The 18,027-nt window shown below is 46.2% G+C and overlaps 1 protein-coding gene across 2 annotated transcripts in view; it reads left to right on the plus strand.

Moving 5' to 3' along the window:
* LOC126997945 (E3 ubiquitin-protein ligase ZNRF1-like) overlaps nucleotides 1–18,027 on the plus strand; it is a 92,309-nt gene that overhangs the window by 49,388 nt on the left and 24,894 nt on the right. For both annotated transcript variants that reach the window (XM_050859200.1, XM_050859201.1), the window contains exon 4: nucleotides 5,597–5,923. In XM_050859200.1, the coding sequence (XP_050715157.1) occupies nucleotides 5,597–5,923 (327 nt within the window). The remainder of the gene's footprint in view (nucleotides 1–5,596; nucleotides 5,924–18,027) is intronic.

Consider the following 18,027-nt stretch of genomic DNA (forward strand, 5'->3'; position numbering starts at 1 on the left):
CCTCTTCCTCCTCTTTCTCTTCACTTTAAGAACTTTTGTCTCGAGTAACATTTGTCTGCGTAAATGCCAATTGTATTTTAGAGAGAGAGAGAGAGAGAGAGAGAGAGAGAGAGAGAGAGAGAAAAGAGACAGACAAACAGACAGACAGACAGACAGACAGACAGACAGACAGACAGACAGACAGACAGACAGAAAAAGAGAGAGACCGAGAGAGAGAGAGAGAGACGTATTGAGGCATTACAGAAAACGGTGTTACTCTCCCTTCCTTTTTTCAGGGAGACTAAGCTGATTTTTTTTGTGTGTGAGTATGTAGTCAATATACGAGAGAGAGAGAGAGAGAGAGAGAGAGAGAGAGAGAGAGAGACCCTCCTCTTATGTAAACTCTCTCTCTCTCTCTCTCTCTCTCTCTCTCTCTCTCTCTCTCTCTCTCTCTCTCTCTCTCTCTCTCTCTATATTTTTCCCTCCTAACGTGATTTTTCCTCTTACATTTCCTCCCTTACATTTTTTCCTCTTTTTTTATTCCTTATTCAAAAAAAGTCCTTAATTTTTCTTCCCTACCTGAATTTATCTCTCCTTCTTGACTCTCTATCTATTTTATATCTATTATTTCTCTTGATCTATCCTTCCTTCCTATCTATCTACATATTTTTATCCTACAAATCAATACATCTTTCCTATATCTATCTGTCTTTCTTTTTATCTATCTATCTATCTATCTATCTATCTGTCCTTTCATATCTGTTTGTCTATCCATCATTTCTTCCTTCATATCTATCTCTATATCTGTATCTATCCTTCTTTCGTATCTATTAATCCTTCTTATCTGTATATCCTTGTTTCATCTCCTTATCTATGTATCTGTCTATCCATCTATCTATCCTTTTTATCCTTCCTACCTTTCCTCCAAACCTCCATTTTTCTCTCCACCTCGAACATATTTATCTTTTCCATCTCAGGTTTTTCCCTCCGTTTTTTCCTCTTTCCTCTTTTTCTTTCTCTTATTTATGATGTTCCTCTAGATTTTTTTGCTTCTCGATTTTTCCCCTTCTGATTTTGTTCTTTTCCTCTTGATTTCTCCTCTTGATTCATCTTTATTTCCCCCACTTCTTACTTTTTCAGTCTTTCCTCTTTATTGTACTAGTGGTTTAAAGGTTCGCCTCTTGATTTGCAGTCCCTCTCTTGATCTCTCCTCTTCATTTTTTTTTTTTTGTCCCTCTTCCCTCTGCACCCCTGTCTCCCCCTTCCCCTCCACCCCCTATCTCCCTTCCTCTCCCTTTATCCCCCTCTCTCTCCTCTATCATCTTTTTTTTTCCTTCTCTCCCCCTATCCCTCACCTATCTCCCATCCTCCCCCTTCCCCCTACCTCTCGTCCTCCCCTATCTTTCCCTCCCCCCTAACCATACCTCTCTTCCTCCCCACTCCCCCTATCTCCCCCCTCCCCCTCCAATATAAAGTAAGTGTGTGTGTGTGTGTGTGTGTGTGTGTGTGTGTGTGGTGTGTGTGTGTGTGTGTGTGTATGTGTATAATCTCCCCCTCCCCCCCTTTCCACTCTTGTTTGTTTACCTTTACCTCCCCCTCCTCTTTCATCTCCCCGCCCCCCTTTCACATCTCTCCACAATCTCTCCCCCTCTTGACCGAACGCCTCCTCCTTCCTTCCCTCTCCTTTCTCCTCTCCATTCTTCATTCTCTTCACACTAATTCTCCTCTTCCCTCTCCGCACCTCAATTTTTTTTTCTATTTTCGTTTTCTACCTTTTTTTCTCTCCTCTCATTCCACTTCTTTCTTTTCATTCTCTTCCTCTTTGTTTTGGTTTCCTTCCCTTCTCTTCTATTATCATCCCTTGCCTCTTCTTCCTTTCCCTTCCTTCCCCTGCCCTTTTCTTTCCTCTCCTCCCTTCCCTTTCCTCTACTTTTGATTCTGTTTCTCTTCCTTTCCTTCCCTTTCCTTCTTTTCCCTTCCTTCTCTTTCCTTTCCCTTCCGTGTTCTTCCTTTCCTTTACTTCCTTTTCCTTTCCCATCCTTCTCTTTCCTTTCCTTTCCGTGTTATTTCTTTCCCTTCCGTGTTCTTCCTTTCCCTTCCGTGTTCTTCCTTTCCCTTCCGTGTTCTTCCTTTCCCTTCCGTGTTCTTCCTTTCCCTTCCGTGTTCTTTCCTTTCTTTCCCTTCCGTGTTCTTTCTTTCCCTTCCGTGTTCTTCCTTTCCTTTCCCTCTCTTTCCTTTCCCTTTCGTTTTCTTTCCTTTCTTTCCCTTCCGTGTTCTTCCTTTCCCTTCCGTGTTCTTTCCTTTCCTTCCCTTCTGTGTTCTTCCTTTCCCTTCCGTGTTCTTCCTTTCCCTTCCGTGTTCTTTCCTTTCTTTCCCTTCCGTGTTCTTCCTTTCCCTTCCGTGTTCTTTCCTTTTTTTCCCTTCCGTGTTCTTCCTTTCCCTTCCGTGTTCTTCCTTTCCCTTCCGTGTTCTTTCCTTTCTTTCCCTTCCGTGTTCTTCCTTTCCCTTCCGTGTTCTTTCCTTTCTTTCCCTTCCGTGTTCTTCCTTTCCCTTCCGTGTTCTTTCCTTTCTTTCCCTTCCGTGTTCTTCCTTTCCCTTCCGTGTTCTTCCTTTCCGTTCCGTGTTCTTTCCTTTCTTTCCCTTCCGTGTTCTTCCTTTCCCTTCCGTGTTCTTTCCTTTCCCTTCCGTGTTCTTTCCTTTCTTTCCCTTCCGTGTTCTTCCTTTCCCTTCCGTGTTCTTTCCTTTCTTTCCCTTCCGTGTTCTTCCTTTCCCTTCTGTTTTCTTTCCTTCCTTTCCCTTCCGTGTTCTTCCTTTCCCTTCCGTGTTCTTTCCTTTCTTTCCCTTCCGTGTTCTTCCTTTCCCTTCCGTGTTCTTTCCTTTCTTTCCCTTCCGTGTTCTTCCTTTCCCTTCCGTGTTCTTTCCTTTCTTTCCCTTCCGTGTTCTTCCTTTCCCTTCCGTGTTCTTCCTTTCCTTTACGTGTTCTTCCTTTCCCTTCCGTGTTCTTTCCTTTCTTTCCCTTCCGTGTTCTTCCTTTCCCTTCCGTGTTCTTCCTTTCCCTTCCGTGTTCTTTCCTTTCTTTCCCTTCCGTGTTCTTCCTTTCCCTTCCGTGTTCTTCCTTTCCCTTCCGTGTTCTTTCCTTTCTTTCCCTTCCGTGTTCTTCCTTTCCCTTCCGTGTTCTTCCTTTCCCTTCCGTGTTCTTCCTTTCCCTTCCGTGTTCTTTCCTTCCTTTCCCTTCCGTGTTCTTTCCTTTCTTTCCCTTCCGTGTTCTTTCTTTCCCTTCCGTGTTCTTCCTTTCCCTTCCGTGTTCTTTCTTTCCCTTCCGTGTTCTTCCTTTCCCTTCCGTGTTCTTCCTTTCCCTTCCGTGTTCTTTCCTTTCTTTCCCTTCCGTGTTCTTCCTTTCCCTTCCGTGTTCTTCCTTTCCCTTCCGTGTTCTTTCCTTTCTTTCCCTTCCGTGTTCTTTCTTTCCCTTCCGTGTTCTTCCTTTCCCTTCCGTGTTATTTCTTTCCCTTCCGTGTTCTTCCTTTCCCTTCCCTCTCCTTCCTCTCTCTTCCTTTTTCTTTTCTTTCCTTCCCTTCCGTGTTCTTCCTTTCCCTTCCGTGTTCTTCCTTTCCTTTCCGTGTTCTTTCCTCCCTTTCCCTTCTGTGTTCTTTCCTTTCTTTCCCTTCCGTGTTCTTCCTTTCCCTTCCGTGTTCTTCCTTTCCCTTCCGTGTTCTTTCTTTCCCTTCCGTGTTCTTTCTTTCCCTTCCGTGTTCTTCCTTTCCCTTCCGTGTTCTTCCTTTCCCTTCCGTGTTCTTCCTTTCCCTTCCGTGTTCTTCCTTTCCCTTCCGTGTTCTTCCTTTCCCTTCCGTGTTCTTTCTTTCCCTTTCGTGTTCTTTCTTTCCCTTCCGTGTTCTTCCTTTCCCTTCCCTCTCCTTCCTTTCTCTTCCTTTTTCTTTCCTTTCCTTTCCTTCTCATCCTTTCTCTGCCCTTTTCGTTTCTTTCTTTCCTCTCCTTTCAGTTCTCTTCACATCCCTTTTCTTCCCTTCTCCTCCCTTTCCCTTCCATTCCCTTCCCTTCCCTTCCTTTCCCTTCCCCTCCCTTTCCCTTCCATTCTCTTCCCTATCCTTCCATTCTCTTCCCTTCCCTTGCCTTCCCATCCCATCCTACCCCATCCCATCCCCTCCCCTCCTTCCCTTTCCCCATCGACACTTATAAAAACATCCCATTTCTGAATATATGACCTTTTTCCTTCCCTCTTTTTTTGCACATAACCCTTCCATCATTCCTCCCTTACCCCTCCCCCCTACCTTAACCCTCTCCTCTCCCTCCTCTCCTCTCCTGTCCTCTCCTCTCCTCTCCTCTCCTCTCCTCTCCTCTCCCCTTCTCATCATCCTGTATATTATCCTTCCCTCTCTCCCTCTTTCCCCCTTCCCCCTTCCCTTCATGCCATACAAAAGACTGACCATTCCTCACACACACGACCTCTCATATCTCTCTCTCTCTCTCTCTCTCTCTCTCTCTCTCTCTCTCTCTCTCTCTCTCTCTCTCTCTCTCTCTCTCTCTCTCTCTCTCTCTCTCTCTCTCTCTCTCTCTCTCTCTCTCTCTCTCTCTCTCTCTCTCTCTCTCTCTCTCTCTCTTTCCATCTCTTTCCCCCTTTCTTTTACTCTCTCCCTCTTCCCCTTCTCTATTTCCCTTTCCCTTTCGTTCCCTACCTTGCGTTCCCTTCTGTCCCTTCCTTAACCTTATCCTTCCTGTTCCCCTTCCTGTCCCCTCCTTATACTTTTTTTCTTTCAGTCCCTCCTCTACCTTCTCTCTCCCTACGTATTCCTTTTCCTCCTTTCTCCTTCCCTCTCTTCCTACCCATTATTCTGGTTCTCCATTCCCTTCCTTACTTCCATCTCTTCCTTCTCTCTTCTCCCCATACCCTTCATCCTTTCACTCCTTCGCCTTTGCTGTCCTTCATCTTCCACCTTTGATTAGATTGTTAGTGTAGCTTGTCACAAACAGCCTCGTAAGGGCAAGCAGGTCTGCTGTTGTTTGTTCTTCCTTTGTGTTTCTTTGTGTTCATCTTACTTCCATCTCTATTCCTTCCCTCTCCCTCTCTCCACATCCCTCAGTCATTCTCCCTTCTCTCCACCTCTCCTAGCTCTTCTTGTTCTCCGCATTCCTCTTCTCTCCCTCTTGTAGCTCTTCATTCCCTCATTCCTGTCCCACACTCTCCTTACCTATCCGTCACTATTTCTTTGTCTTTCTACCTTTTTACCACTCTCCTTCACCTCCTCCCCATCCCTCACCTCTTCTCCCTTCTCCCCACCCGTCTTTGTTCTCCTTCACCTCCTCCCCATCCCTCACCTCTTCTCCCTTCTCCCCACCCGTCTTTGTTCTCCTTCACCTCCTCCCCATCCCTCCCCATCCCTCACCTCTTCTCCCTTCTCTCCACCCGTCTTAGTTCTCCTTCACCTCCTCCCCATCCCTCCCCATCCCTCACCTCTTCTCCCTTCTCTCCACCCGTCTTAGTTCTCCTTTGCCTCCTCCCCATCCCTCCCCATCCCTCACCTCTTCTCCCTGCTCTTCCTTCACCCGTCTTAGTTCTCCTTTGCCTCCTGCCCATCCCTCAACCACTCTCCTCTTCACACAGGCACTGCAGACGGCGAGGGCGGCAGCACGGCGGTAGGGCTCCTCAGGTCGGCCAGTCAGGGGGGCGGCTCACGGGACAGGACGGGCGACAGAGGGCGGGCACGCTCCCTCTCGAGTGTCCCTGATGCGAGTGGCCAGGCGCCCCCTCTGACCATACCGGCGCTCCTGTCCCGCGCGGCTGTGGGGGGCGGCGGAGGGGGCGGCGCGGGCAGTGAGACGGACGGAAGCTCACCTGAGGAGTACCTTTTGGACGGTCCCCTTAACTCCCTGGCTCTTGGGAGGGTCTTCACCACGCACTCCCTCCCGGCGCACCTGTGGTCTTTTAATGGTGAGTGTTCAGGTGTGTGTAGGTGTATGTATGTCCGTATGTGTGTGTTCCTACCTGTCCTTCTCTACCTGATTCACCTCTTATAATAACCTGTTTCCATGTTCGCAGGATTAGTTCGTATATTCCCTTCTTATTATTGTTTTATCACTGTTCTTTAATGTCTTGTGTTTAAAAGTGGGTTGGGGTTGGGTTGGGAGTTGGGAGGTGGCGGTCGTGCTTCCTTATGTGTTTTGTGTGTGCAGGTGTGTTTGTACAGGTATGCATGTCTTTACGCGTGTGTGTGCCGGGGGGAGGGGGGGGGAGTTGGTAGAGGATTATGTTGTGTGTGTGTGTGTGTGTGTGTGTGTGTGTGTGTGTGTGTGTGCCGGGGGTGGGGGTGGGGAGATACGTTGTGGGGATTGTGTGTGTGTGTGTGTGTGTGTGTGTGTCAAGTCATCAGTACTTTGGTCTCTAAGGTTAAGGTTATGTTAAGAGAGATATGTAAGACAACGTGTAGAAGCAGATTTTCTTTTACTGTTTTCACTTCTCATGTCTGTTGTATTCCTCTTCCTCCTCAACCTCCTCCTCCTCCTCCTTCTCCTCCTCCTCCTCCTCCTCAATTCAAATAGTTTTTCTTTGACCTGTTTGTTGTGTCCCAGTTGACTAAGGATTCTCTCTCTCTCTCTCTCTCTCTCTCTCTCTCTCTCTCTCTCTCTCTCTCTCTCTCTCTCTCTCTCTCTCTCTCTCTCTCTCTCTCTCTCTCTCTCTCTCTCTCTCTCTCTCTCCAGTTGTTTCTTTTTTTTTCTGCTCTGATCCACCATGAGAGAGTGTGTTTTTGTGAGAACGTCTATGTACCTTGGGCATTTCTCAGAAGACTAGTTAAGGAAAACGTGTGTGTGTGTGTGTGTGTCAGGCGGCCATGAATATTCACATGTATATTACTGGGAAAAAGAGTAGAAGGAATAATGGAAGAAAAGGAAGAAACAGAAGAATGAAAAGAAAGAGTGTAAGATGAGTTAATATCTATGAACCACTATTTTTTTCTTTACGTTACACACACACACACACACACACACACACACACACACACACACACACACACAACTGGTAGGAAGAAAGGTATAGAAAATGAAGAAAAAAAGGAGGAGGAGGAGCAGCAGAAGGTGGTGGTGGCTGTATTGTTAATATTTATAGTTGTGCTCTTAGAATACGGAAAGGAAAAAAATGAAGAAAACAAAACAAAAGGAATAAATAACTTCAGAGAAACAAAGGAGAAGGGGGACCGCCTAGTAATTCCGTGAGAGAGAGAGAGAGAGAGAGAGAGAGAGAGAGAGAGAGAGAGAGAGAGAGAGAGAGGAATGTTATTGATCAAGCATTTTCCTAACTCTGCAAGATGTTATCATACCGGTTTGTGTTCCCCCTCTCTCTCTCTCTCTCTCTCTCTCTCTCTCTCTCTCTCTCTCTCTCTCTCTCTCTCTCTCTCTCTCTCTCTCTCTCTCTATCAGGTCAGGCGAGGTCATGCAAGATTATCCACAAGGTCACGCTATCACCTCTCCCTCCTCCCCCTCCTTCTCTCCCACCCTCCCTCCACGCCCCTTCTCTCTCCCTCCTCTCCCTTCCTTTCCCTCCTTGTCTCATTCCCTTCTTTCTAATCACCTTGTATCACGCTCTGAAGTCGTGTCACACTCTCTCTCTCTCTCTCTCTCTCTCTCTCTCTCTCTCTCTCTCTCTCTCTCTCTCTCTCTCTCTCTCTCTCTCTCTCTCTCTCTCTCTCTCTCTCTCTCTCTCTCTCTCTCTCTTCCTATATTTACTCCTTTACAAATGAGGTTTATCAACTCTATTTTCATCCTTCCCTCTTTCTATAGGAGGAGGAGGAGGAGGAGGAGGAGGAGGAGGAGGAATTCAAAGCATGGAGGGAGAGTTCAATATTTATCTCAATTTTCTTTTATTTTTCTTTCATTTTCAAGCGATTTTTTTAACCAGTAATTTTCCCTTTTGTTACTTTTTCCTCCAATTCCTTTTTTACCTCCTCCTCCTCCTCCTCATATCTCCCCCTCTCCTCTTCTCTTTCACTTTCTCCTTTTTTCCTTCCCTTCTTCCCTCCTTTGTGCTCCCTGCTCCCTCCTTTTTATTTTTGTCTCCTCTCCCCTTCCTCCTTTTTTCCTTCCCAGTCCTTTTTCTTCCCTTTTTTTTCGCTCATTTTTCCTAACAAGTAGTTATTTATAATCTGCTCTCTCTCTCTCTCTCTCTCTCTCTCTCTCTCTCTCTCTCTCTCTCTCTCTCTCTCTCTCTCTCTCTCTCTCTCTCTCTCTCTCTCTCTCTCTCTCTCTCTCTCTCTCTCTCTCTCTCCTTTTTTCTTCTTATTGTTATTTTCTCCACTTTCATCTCTTGAAGTGTGTGTGTGTGTGTGTGTGTGTGTGTGTGTGTGAAATTATTCTTTAAAGCAGAGAGAAAAAGCTGAAGGCATAACAATAAAGTCTTTAATATATAATGTCTCCCTCTCTCCTTCTTCCCCCTCCCTCCCTTTCCTCCACCTCCACTCACCCCTCCACATCTTTACCTCCATCTCCCTCTTAACCCTTTCCTCCTCCTCCCACATCCACCTCATATCTTTACCTCCACTTCTCTTTCCTCCTCCTCCCCCCCTTTATCTCCACCCCTCTTCCACTCTCCTCCACCTCCTCCACCAACCCTCCTCATTTACCTCCATCTACCACTTTTTCCTCCTCCCTTCCACTTTCCTCCTCCACTTCCTTCCGTTGCCCTCCTTTACCTTCAGCTCTTTTCCTCTTCTTCCCTCTATCCACCTCCCTCCGTTTCCTTCTTCTCCACCTTCCTTTCTCTCCCCTCTCCACCCCCATTTTCCCCCTTCAACTCCTTACCCACCTCCCTTCCTCCCCCCCTTTACCTCCACATCTTCCTTTCCTCTTCCACCTATTACTTATTTCCTTATCAATCCTCCTCCTCCACCTCCCTCCGTTTCCCTTCATTTCTCTTTTCAGACCTCCACTCCCTCCTCCACTTCTTTCTATTACCTCCACTCCCTTCCTCTTCTCTATCCCCTTATTCGTCTTCTTCACTCCTCCTCGTTTTGTCATCCTCCTCTCTGCCTTCACCTCTTTTTCTCTCCACTTCTATTCCTTTCATCCACCCTTTCCTCCATCTACTTTTTCCTTTCTCCCTCCCCTTCCTTTCCTTCACCCCTTTCCCTTTCCTCCACCCACCCCTTTTCTCTATCTCTTTATCTTCTCATTTTTCTCCTCCTCCTCCTCCTCCTCTTCTATGATATACGTAAACAGCACATTCCTTGAGTTGACGTGTGTGTGTGTGTGTGTGTGTGTGTGTGTGTGTGTGTGTCCACCCACCCACACACAACCTACCATACGCGTACCTTCCTTTCCTCCATATTTCACCCTCTCTCCCTCCCCCCCTCCTTCTTCCCTTTTCTTTCTCTCTCCCCCCTCCTACCTCCCTACCTCTTCTTATTGCCTTTCTCTCTCTCTCTCTCTCTCTCTCTCTCTCTCTCTCTCTCTCTCTCTCTCTCTCTCTCTCTCTCTCTCTCTCTCTCTCTCTCTCTCTCTCTCTCTCTCTCTCTCTCTCTCTCTCTCTCTCTCTCTCTCTCTCATCTATTTTTGGACGTGAGGGAAACGTGATGAATTGTATAGCAAAGTGGCGGATGTGGTGGTTGTGGTGGTGGTGGTGGTGGTGGAGGCTAGAGTAAGGATGAGGGGGCGTAGTAGATGCTGTGGTATTGGTGTGAGTGTTAGTGGTGGTGATGAGGGTGAAGGTGGTGGTTGTGACGGTGATGAATGTAGTGGAAATCGAGCGGTAATGTAGGTGGTGGTGCGGCAATGGAGATGATGTAGAGTGTGTTGGTTATGGTGATGACAGCGGTGGTGGTGATGACAGTGGTGGTGGTGGTGGTGGTGATGATAGTAATGATCGTAATGAAAACGGTGATGATATTGATGGTTTTGATTAGGATAGTGGTGGTGGTGGTGATGATGGTGGTGGTGATAGTGGTGGTGGTGATGATGATGGTGGTGGTGGTGGTGGTGGCGGCGATGGTGGTGGTGATGATGGTGGTGGTGATGGTGGTGATAGTGGTGGTGGTGATGGTGGTGGTGGTGGTGGTGGTGATGGTGGTGGTGGTGGAGGTGGTGCTACTTGGGGTGATCATGGTAGTGGTGATACTGGTGATCATGGTGGAGGTGATGGTAGTGGTGGTGGTGGTGGCGATAACGGTGGTGATTGTAGTTGTGGTGGTGGTGGTGGTGGTGGTGATAGTGGTGTTGATGGTGGTGGTGGTGGTGATAGTGGTGTTGATGGTGGTGGTGGTGGAGGTGGTGCTACTTAGGGTGATCATGGTGGAGGTGATGGTAGTGGTGGTGGTGATGGTGGTGGTGGTGGTGATAACGGTGGTGATTGTAGTTGTGGTGGTGGTGGTGATGGTGGTGGTGGTGGTGGTGGTGGTGATAGTGGAGGTGGTGGTGGTGGTGGTGGTGGTGATGGTGGTGGTGGTGGTGGTGGTGACGGTGGTGGTGGTGGTGGTGGTCAGTCAGGTTCCGGGCAGGCTTAGTCCGGTGGTGACTGCGTATTGATTATGTACGTACACACACACACGCACACACACGCACGCACACACACACACACACACACACACACACACACACACACACACACACACATTTAGTTGGTCCCTCGAGTGGCATGTCTTGCTTGCTGTCTCTCTCTCTCTCTCTCTCTCTCTCTCTCTCTCTCTCTCTCTCTCTCTCTCTCTCTCTCTCTCTCTCTCTCTCTCTCTCTCTCTCTCTCTCTCTCTCTAATGATCGAAAGGTCAGGAATTCCTTTATTTCTTTAAGGTCCAGACATGAATTTTCCATTTTTCATCCTTTTTGCCTATTTCGTCTTTTTTGTCCTGTTGCTTCCATTTTTCCTTTCTCCAGTATTTTTCATCTTCCTTTTTCTTAATCTCTTCTTCATTTATTTATTCCGTCTGTCTTCCTTTATCTTTTTTTTCTTTTCTTCCTTATTTTCTTTTTTTCTCATTTTTTTTCTTTCCCTTTCTATTCCGTGATATTTTTAGTAGTATTGGCTCAGAGTTCGAATAAGAGGATTAAAGATAGGATCTCTCTCTCTCTCTCTCTCTCTCTCTCTCTCTCTCTCTCTCTCTCTCTCTCTCTCTCTCTCTCTCTCTCTCTCTCTCTCTCTCTCTCTCTCTCTCTCTCTCTCTCTCTCTCTCTCTCTCTCTCTCTCTCTCTCTCTCTCTCTCTCTCTCTCTCTCTCTCTCTCTCTCTCTCTCTCTCTCTCTCTCTCTCTCTCTCTCTCTCTCTCTCTCTCACCAGATTTGCAGATTTGTCAGTCTCTTTTCTTTATCTTCTCCATTTTTTTCTCTCCTCTCCTAGTCCTCCTCCCTTCTCCTCCTTCCCTTTCTCCTTCTTCCTTTCCTCCCTCCCTCATTTCCTCAGTACTAATAACCGCATTTGATACCCATTTCCCCTCTCCCTTCCTCCTCTCTCCTCCCTCCTTCCTTCCTCCCTCCGTTCCTTCCTTCTCTAACCTTACTAAATGTCAAAGTGTTGAAGGTCAAACTAGTAAAGGTGGAAGGAAGGAAAATAGGAAGGGAGGAGGGGAAGGAAGGAAGAAATTACTTGAGGCAAAGGAAGAAAGGATTTGAAGAAAGTAAGGAAGGAAATAATGGAAAGGAAGGAAGGGAAGGGAACAAGAAAACATGGAAGATCAGGCAGCATGAAGACTTGGCCTGTAACGAGGCTGTCCGCTTAGTGATATAATCCACTCACCTCTCACCCGCGGAACAGATTAAAATCTTTGCTGTACGTTTGTGAGGGATCATTTAAATCACTCCTGACGCAACGAAGTAATAGACAATGCGATATTGAAAAAGAGTTGATTGTTTTCATATTAACTACATCGGAGCGGGGTAATACCTGTGGTGGATAACTTAGAGAGGAGAAATAAATTGATGTCTAGAAGAACGGAAGAATAAAGAAAAGGAGAAAATTGAAAAGGATGGAGGAAGAAATGGAGAAAAGAATGGAAGGAATTAGAGAGAGAGAGAGAGAGAGAGAGAGAGAGAACAGGAAAGGGAAGGGATACAGGAAGGAGGGAAGGAAGGATAGGTAAAAATGAAATGGGGGGAGAAAAAAGGAAGGGATTGCAGGAAGGGGAAGTGAGTGTGTGTGTGTGTGTGTGTGTGTGTGTGTGTGTGTGTGTGTGTGTGTGTGTGATTTTTACGGTGTTTATTGATATGGATTTCCTTTTATTAATACTTTCCTTTTACTTTAATTTTTCTCTTCGCTTTTTATTTATATTTTTTCTTCCCTCCCTTTATTGGCTCGGTGTGATTCTTGTCCTGGCTTCGACCTTGCTTTTGTTTGTTTGTTTGTTTGTTTGTCTACATGTTTTGCTTTAGGTCAATATTCTTATTATTTATCATTATTTTTCTTGATGTTATTATTTCTTTATTTTGATTATGGCTAGTGTTTTCTTTTCTCTTATTTATTTATATTTCCAATCGACCTTTGATGTGGAATGCGGACACACACACACACACACACACACACACACACACACACTCACACTCACACACTCACAGACACACACACACACACAGAGAGAGAGAGAGAGAGAGAGAGATTATATTCTTTTCAATCATGACTTTCGAGGCGCGGCCCGGCATCCATTGAGCCGTTGGTTAAAGGTGAAAAAATAGGTCGCGGGGTCGGAAAAAAGTTGCCGGAAGGGGGTAAAAAGTTTGGATAGAAAGGGATAAAGTTGGCTGACGGCTACTGGCGGAAAAGGGTGACCTCTGTGTGTGTGTGTGTGTGTGTGTGTGTGTGTGTGTGTGTGTGTGTGTGTGTGTGAGTGGGGAGGGGTGATATTGATAAGTCATTGTGGTATTTTATCTTGGTTGTGAAGGTGGTCGTGGTCATGGGCGTCCGCAGGGGGGGGCAAGGGGGGGCATTTGCCCCCCCCTGGAAAATAAAAAAATTGAAAAAATTACATGGAAAATACAAAATGAATAAAAGAACATAAACATTTCTCACCAGTTCATTCAGTTAGAGTAGATTACTACTCTCGGAACACAAATTGAAAATTTTGAAAAAAATTACTTGGAAAATGCAAAATGAATAAAAAAACATAAAGATTACTCAACAGTTCATTCAGCTAGGCCAGGTTATTACTCTCGGAACAGGAACTGGAGCCGTCGAGGATCTCTTCCGAACTTGTCAATGACCCTGTTCATTAGCTCGGTCTTCTGGCTGTTCACTTTGTCGCGGTGGACACTTATCATGCAGAGACCGGACAGACGTTGAGCACTCATCGTTGATCTTAACCAGGTCTTCACCCTGCGCAGTGTGCTGAAGGACCTTTCCACAGTACATGATGTTGCAGGCAGAGTCAGTGCAATGAGGATAGCCTTGCGCACAGCAGGGAGCAGAGTGGTCTGCTTCACCAGCTCGATCATACTCAGTGAGTTGCCATCCACTGGCTTCTGCTTCTGCACATCATACCATGTTAGAGCTTCTTCTACAAGGTTGTCAATGCCATACATTTCCTTGACAGATGAAACGATGTGCTTGAATTCACCTCTTTCTGTTTGCTGCATTTCTCTCGGATGTAGTGCGAAAATGTGAAAATATGGCGTATTACTTTCACCAAAGCGACTTTCCAGAGACTGGATCAAGGAATCCATGTATGGGACATAGATGGTGCGGCGATAGTACTCCTCCATGGAGCCTCCTACATTCGACCGGTGGACCTGGCGTGCACATCGCCGAGGCATAGTCAAGTCTATGCCAAGTTCTTCTGCCAAGGTTTTCACCTCAGGGATGACATCTTCTGAGAACACACGGTCTGCACCATCCCGGTGAGCTTGGAAAGTCTTCTTCAACAGGTTGATGTGATCTTGGACTCCCATCATGTCCATGTCGACTGCCTGTAGCTGTTGGGTCACTGGCTCCAGCATCGCTGAGTACTTTGCAATGATCTTCAGACAGATGAGGAATACTGAGGTTCCTGCTGCACACCTCAGCTGATGCGCTGTCTGACGCGTACTCTGTGACTCATGCTGGTTTGCCTCCAGTTGTTCCAGTTGTACATAGATATCACAAAAGTTCTCTGAAAAGATGCGGATGCTTTTGTACTTTGCGCTCCATCTGGTTTCACACAACAAAGGTATATTTGGAACCAGTCTCCTGCGCTTGGGACTGTCACGGAAGAATGTAATGATAGATTTCACAGTTCCTGTCGTATTCCTCACATCTGCGACAGCATTCAGATCATGAACCACCAAATTCAGTCTATGTGAAGAGCAGTGCACGAAAACTGCTTTGGGATAGGTGTTCCTGATACGGGCCTGTACACCATTGTCTTTTCCTGCCATTGTTGAGCATCCATCGTAGCCTTGGCCATGGAGCTTGTCGAGGTTAAGACCAAATTTTTTTGCTTGGTCGATGATAGTATCTGCAATTGTTGCAGCATCCATCCTCTCCAGTGGAATGAACCCAAGGAATTCCTCACGTATGGTGGCTGAGTCATTCTGCTGTTCCTGTAGCTCAACAAATCGTACTCCAATGGACAGTTGCTCAGTGCCTGATATGTCAGCAGTTTCGTCTGCAATGATAGAGAATCCATTTGATTCATTTGCAGCTTTCACAATATTGTCTCTTACTACTTCCTCAGAGAGAACTATCAGCTCGTTCTGTACACGAGCTGATGTGTAACGTGCATTTCTGCTTGTGCCCTCTATGTGAGCTACTCTGTCAGATGAAAAAGTGCCACCATTTTGCATCTAAGCTCTTTCCTGGGAGCAAAATTTTTTCCAACACCCCCTCCCCTCAGACCCCTCCCCCAGGACAGCAATCTCAGGAGTCAGGACAACATTGCCCCCCGCTGCATTTTTTTCTGCGGACGCCCATGGGACTCGTGGTGGAAGTAGTAGTAGTAGCAGTAGTAGTAGCAGCAGTAATAGTAGTAGTAGTAGCAGCAGTAATAGTAGTAGTAGTAGTAGCAGCAGTAATAGTAGTAGTAGTAGTAGTAGCAGTAGTAGTAGTAGCAGTAATAGTAGTAGTAGTAGCAGCAGTAATAGTAGTAGTAGTAGTAGCAGCAGTAATAGTAGTAGTAGTAGTAGCAGCAGTAATAGTAGTAGTAGTGGCGGTAATGGTGGTAGTGGTGGTGGCGGTGGTGGTAGCAGCAGTAATAGTAGTAGTAGTAGCAGTAGCAGTAGTAGTAGTAGCAGTAGTAGTAGCAGCAGTAATAGTAGTAGTAGTAGTAGTAGTAGTAGTAGCAGCAGTAATAGTAGTAGTAGTAGCAGTAGCAGTAGTAGTAGTAGCAGTAGTAGTAGCAGCAGTAATAGTAGTAGTAGTAGTAGGAGGAGGAGGAGGAGGAGGAGCAGCAGCAGCACCAGTGATAGTGAAACGTGAATGCCTAAATCCCTAGACTTAGCCAACATGAAGCGGTATTATTTATTTATTTATTTATTTACTTATTTTTTGCGGAGAACAAAAAAAGGAAACTGGATACACATAATCACTAAATCCCATTCCCATCACACCGCTATGGACAGCCAGACGCCCACGAATGAAAAAAAATAAAACTCAGTAACCAAAAAGAATAAACAAGAAAAGAAAATCATTACACAGAAATATATACAGGAAAACGTGTAACATAGAAAAAGCACGTAACTGTAGGCCCAAGAAAGTTACAAATGCCATGTTGTCTCGAAGGGAAGAATAAGGAAGTGAGGAGGAGGAGGAGGAGGAGGAGGAGGAGGTGTGAGAAGGGAGACAAGCAGGGAGGCAGGCAGGCAGGAAGGCGGGTTGTGGGCAGGCAGGCAGACAGAGAGAGAGAGAGAGAGAGAGAGAGAGAGAGAGATGGCAGTGTGGTCCAGGAGGCGGCGGGGCGCGGTAGTGTTTTGCTTTAAGCTCCCACGCTCTCCCTCTCTCCCTCTGTCGCTCTCACTCTCCCTTTTCCTTTGTGCTCTCCCCCTTTATCACCCCCCTCCTGCGCCCCCCTTTGCATTCCCACAGGTGACTTGGGACGCGTGAACACCTGGGGGCGAAAGGGGAATAAGCAACACCCGCTAAAGAACAGAAAGGAAAGAGACGGAAAGCGAAACATTGATATCTAAAGGCATAGCGTGTGCGTGAGTGCGTGCGTGCGTGCGTGCGTCCGTGAGTCTATCGTTATTCATGGTGGTGGAATGTGGTGGTGGTGGAGGTGACAGTGGAATGCGTGTGGTGGTGGTGGTGGTGGTTAGTGTGGTGCTGGTTTCTTTCTCCCCTTCTTCCTCCTCTTCCTCCTCTTCTTCTCTTCCCCTCCTTTTTCTTCTTCCTTCCCCTCTTCTTCCTCCTTTTTCTTCTCCCCTCCTCTTCCTTACCTTCATCTTTGCTTTTGTTGTGGTGATATTAGAGAAATAGGAAGGAGGAAGACGTGTTCTCCTCCTCCTCCTCCTCCTCCTGCCCTTCCTCTTTTATCTCCTTTGGCTCCTTATTTTCGTTTTTATAGTGAAGGAAGAGAAATAAAATACATATGCAAGGTGAAAGAGGAAGAAGGAATGGAGGAGGAATAGGACGAAGAAAGAAAATGAAATTGTGGGAGGAGGGAGATGACGAAGAGGAAGAAAGAAAGAGGAGAAGGAGAACAAGGAGAAATACCATAACAAAGAAGGTACATGGAAAACGTAGGAGGATAATTAGAGGAGGAGGAGGAGGAGGAGGAGGAGTGCAACAGTAACAACAAGAGCAAAGCGGAACAAAGGAGGTAGAAAAAAAGTAGGAAGAATCGAAATATTGACAAGACAAAGATAAGTAGGAAGGTAAAAAAAAATAGAAGATAGAATTAACACAAAGTAGTAAAGAGAGAGAGAGGAACAAGGAAGAGGAGTAGAAAGAGGAGGAGGAATATAGGAAGACCATCGATTATAACAGAGAGTGTGTGTGTGTGTGTGTGTGTGTGTGTGTGTGTGTGTGTGTGTGTGTGTGTGTGTGTGTGTGTGTGTGTGTGTGTGTGTGTGTGTAATGTTCGACTTACCCGTGTCATGAATGCTAAAAAAAAGTCCTTTCCTTAATACCTGACTTGTGTTTTGTTACCTGTGTGTGTGTGTGTGTGTGTGTGTGTGTGTGTGTGTGTGTGTGTGTGTGTGTGTGTGTGTGCTCTCTCCTTCCCTCCCACACACACACACATAGATTCGTCCTCTACCCCCTACACACACACACACACACACACACACACACACACACACACACACACACACACACACACACACACGGGGCTTTAAACATAATTAGATTGCTGATTATATTTTTCAACGTGTGGTCTTTCATCAATTTTCCCCCCTCCTTCCCTTCGAACTCTTTCCTCCTTTCCCTCCTTCCTTTCTTTCTTCCATCATTCCTTCTTCATCCTTCCTTCCTTTTTTATGTTTCCTCAATTTTATCTTCCTATTTCCCTCATAACCTGCCCTTCATTCGTTCCTTCCCTCCTTCCTCTCCTATCATTAGTTCCTTCCACCTTTCCTTCCTTCCTTTCTTTCTTTCTTTCTTTCTTCCTTATTTCCTTCCCTCCTTCCTTCCTTTCTTTCTTTCTTTCTTTCTTTCTTTCTTTCTTTCTTTCTTCCCTCCTTCCTTTCTATCGTCCCTCCTTCCCTTGTCCCTTCTTACCTTCTTTCCTATTCTCTCTGGTGTTATTTTCTTCTACCATTGTTCTCTTCCTTTGTTTTCCTCCTCTTCCTCCTCCTCCTCCTCCTCCAACTCTTCCTACTCTTCCTCCTGTTTCCATTCCCAATCGACATACACACCCTGAAACACACTCTCTCTCTCTCTCTCTCTCTCTCTCTCTCTCTCTCTCTCTCTCTCTCTCTCTCTCTCTCTCTCTCTCTCTCTCAAGTTGTTAGGGTGTTTTCCAATCCTAATCCTCCTCCCTGTCCCCCCTCCCTCCCTCCACCCTTCCTCCTCCTCCTCCTCCTCCTCCTCCTCCTCCTCCTCCTCCTCCTCTGCCAATAGAGTCAACATTTCTGAGAATCAAAACATCGTGCCATAAACAACTTTTTTTTTTTATAGATGAAAGAGAGAGAGAGAGAGAGAGAGAGAGAGAGAGAGAGA

The sequence above is a fragment of the Eriocheir sinensis genome, chromosome 13 (genome assembly GCF_024679095.1).
Source record: "Eriocheir sinensis breed Jianghai 21 chromosome 13, ASM2467909v1, whole genome shotgun sequence".
NCBI lineage: Eukaryota > Metazoa > Arthropoda > Malacostraca > Decapoda > Varunidae > Eriocheir > Eriocheir sinensis.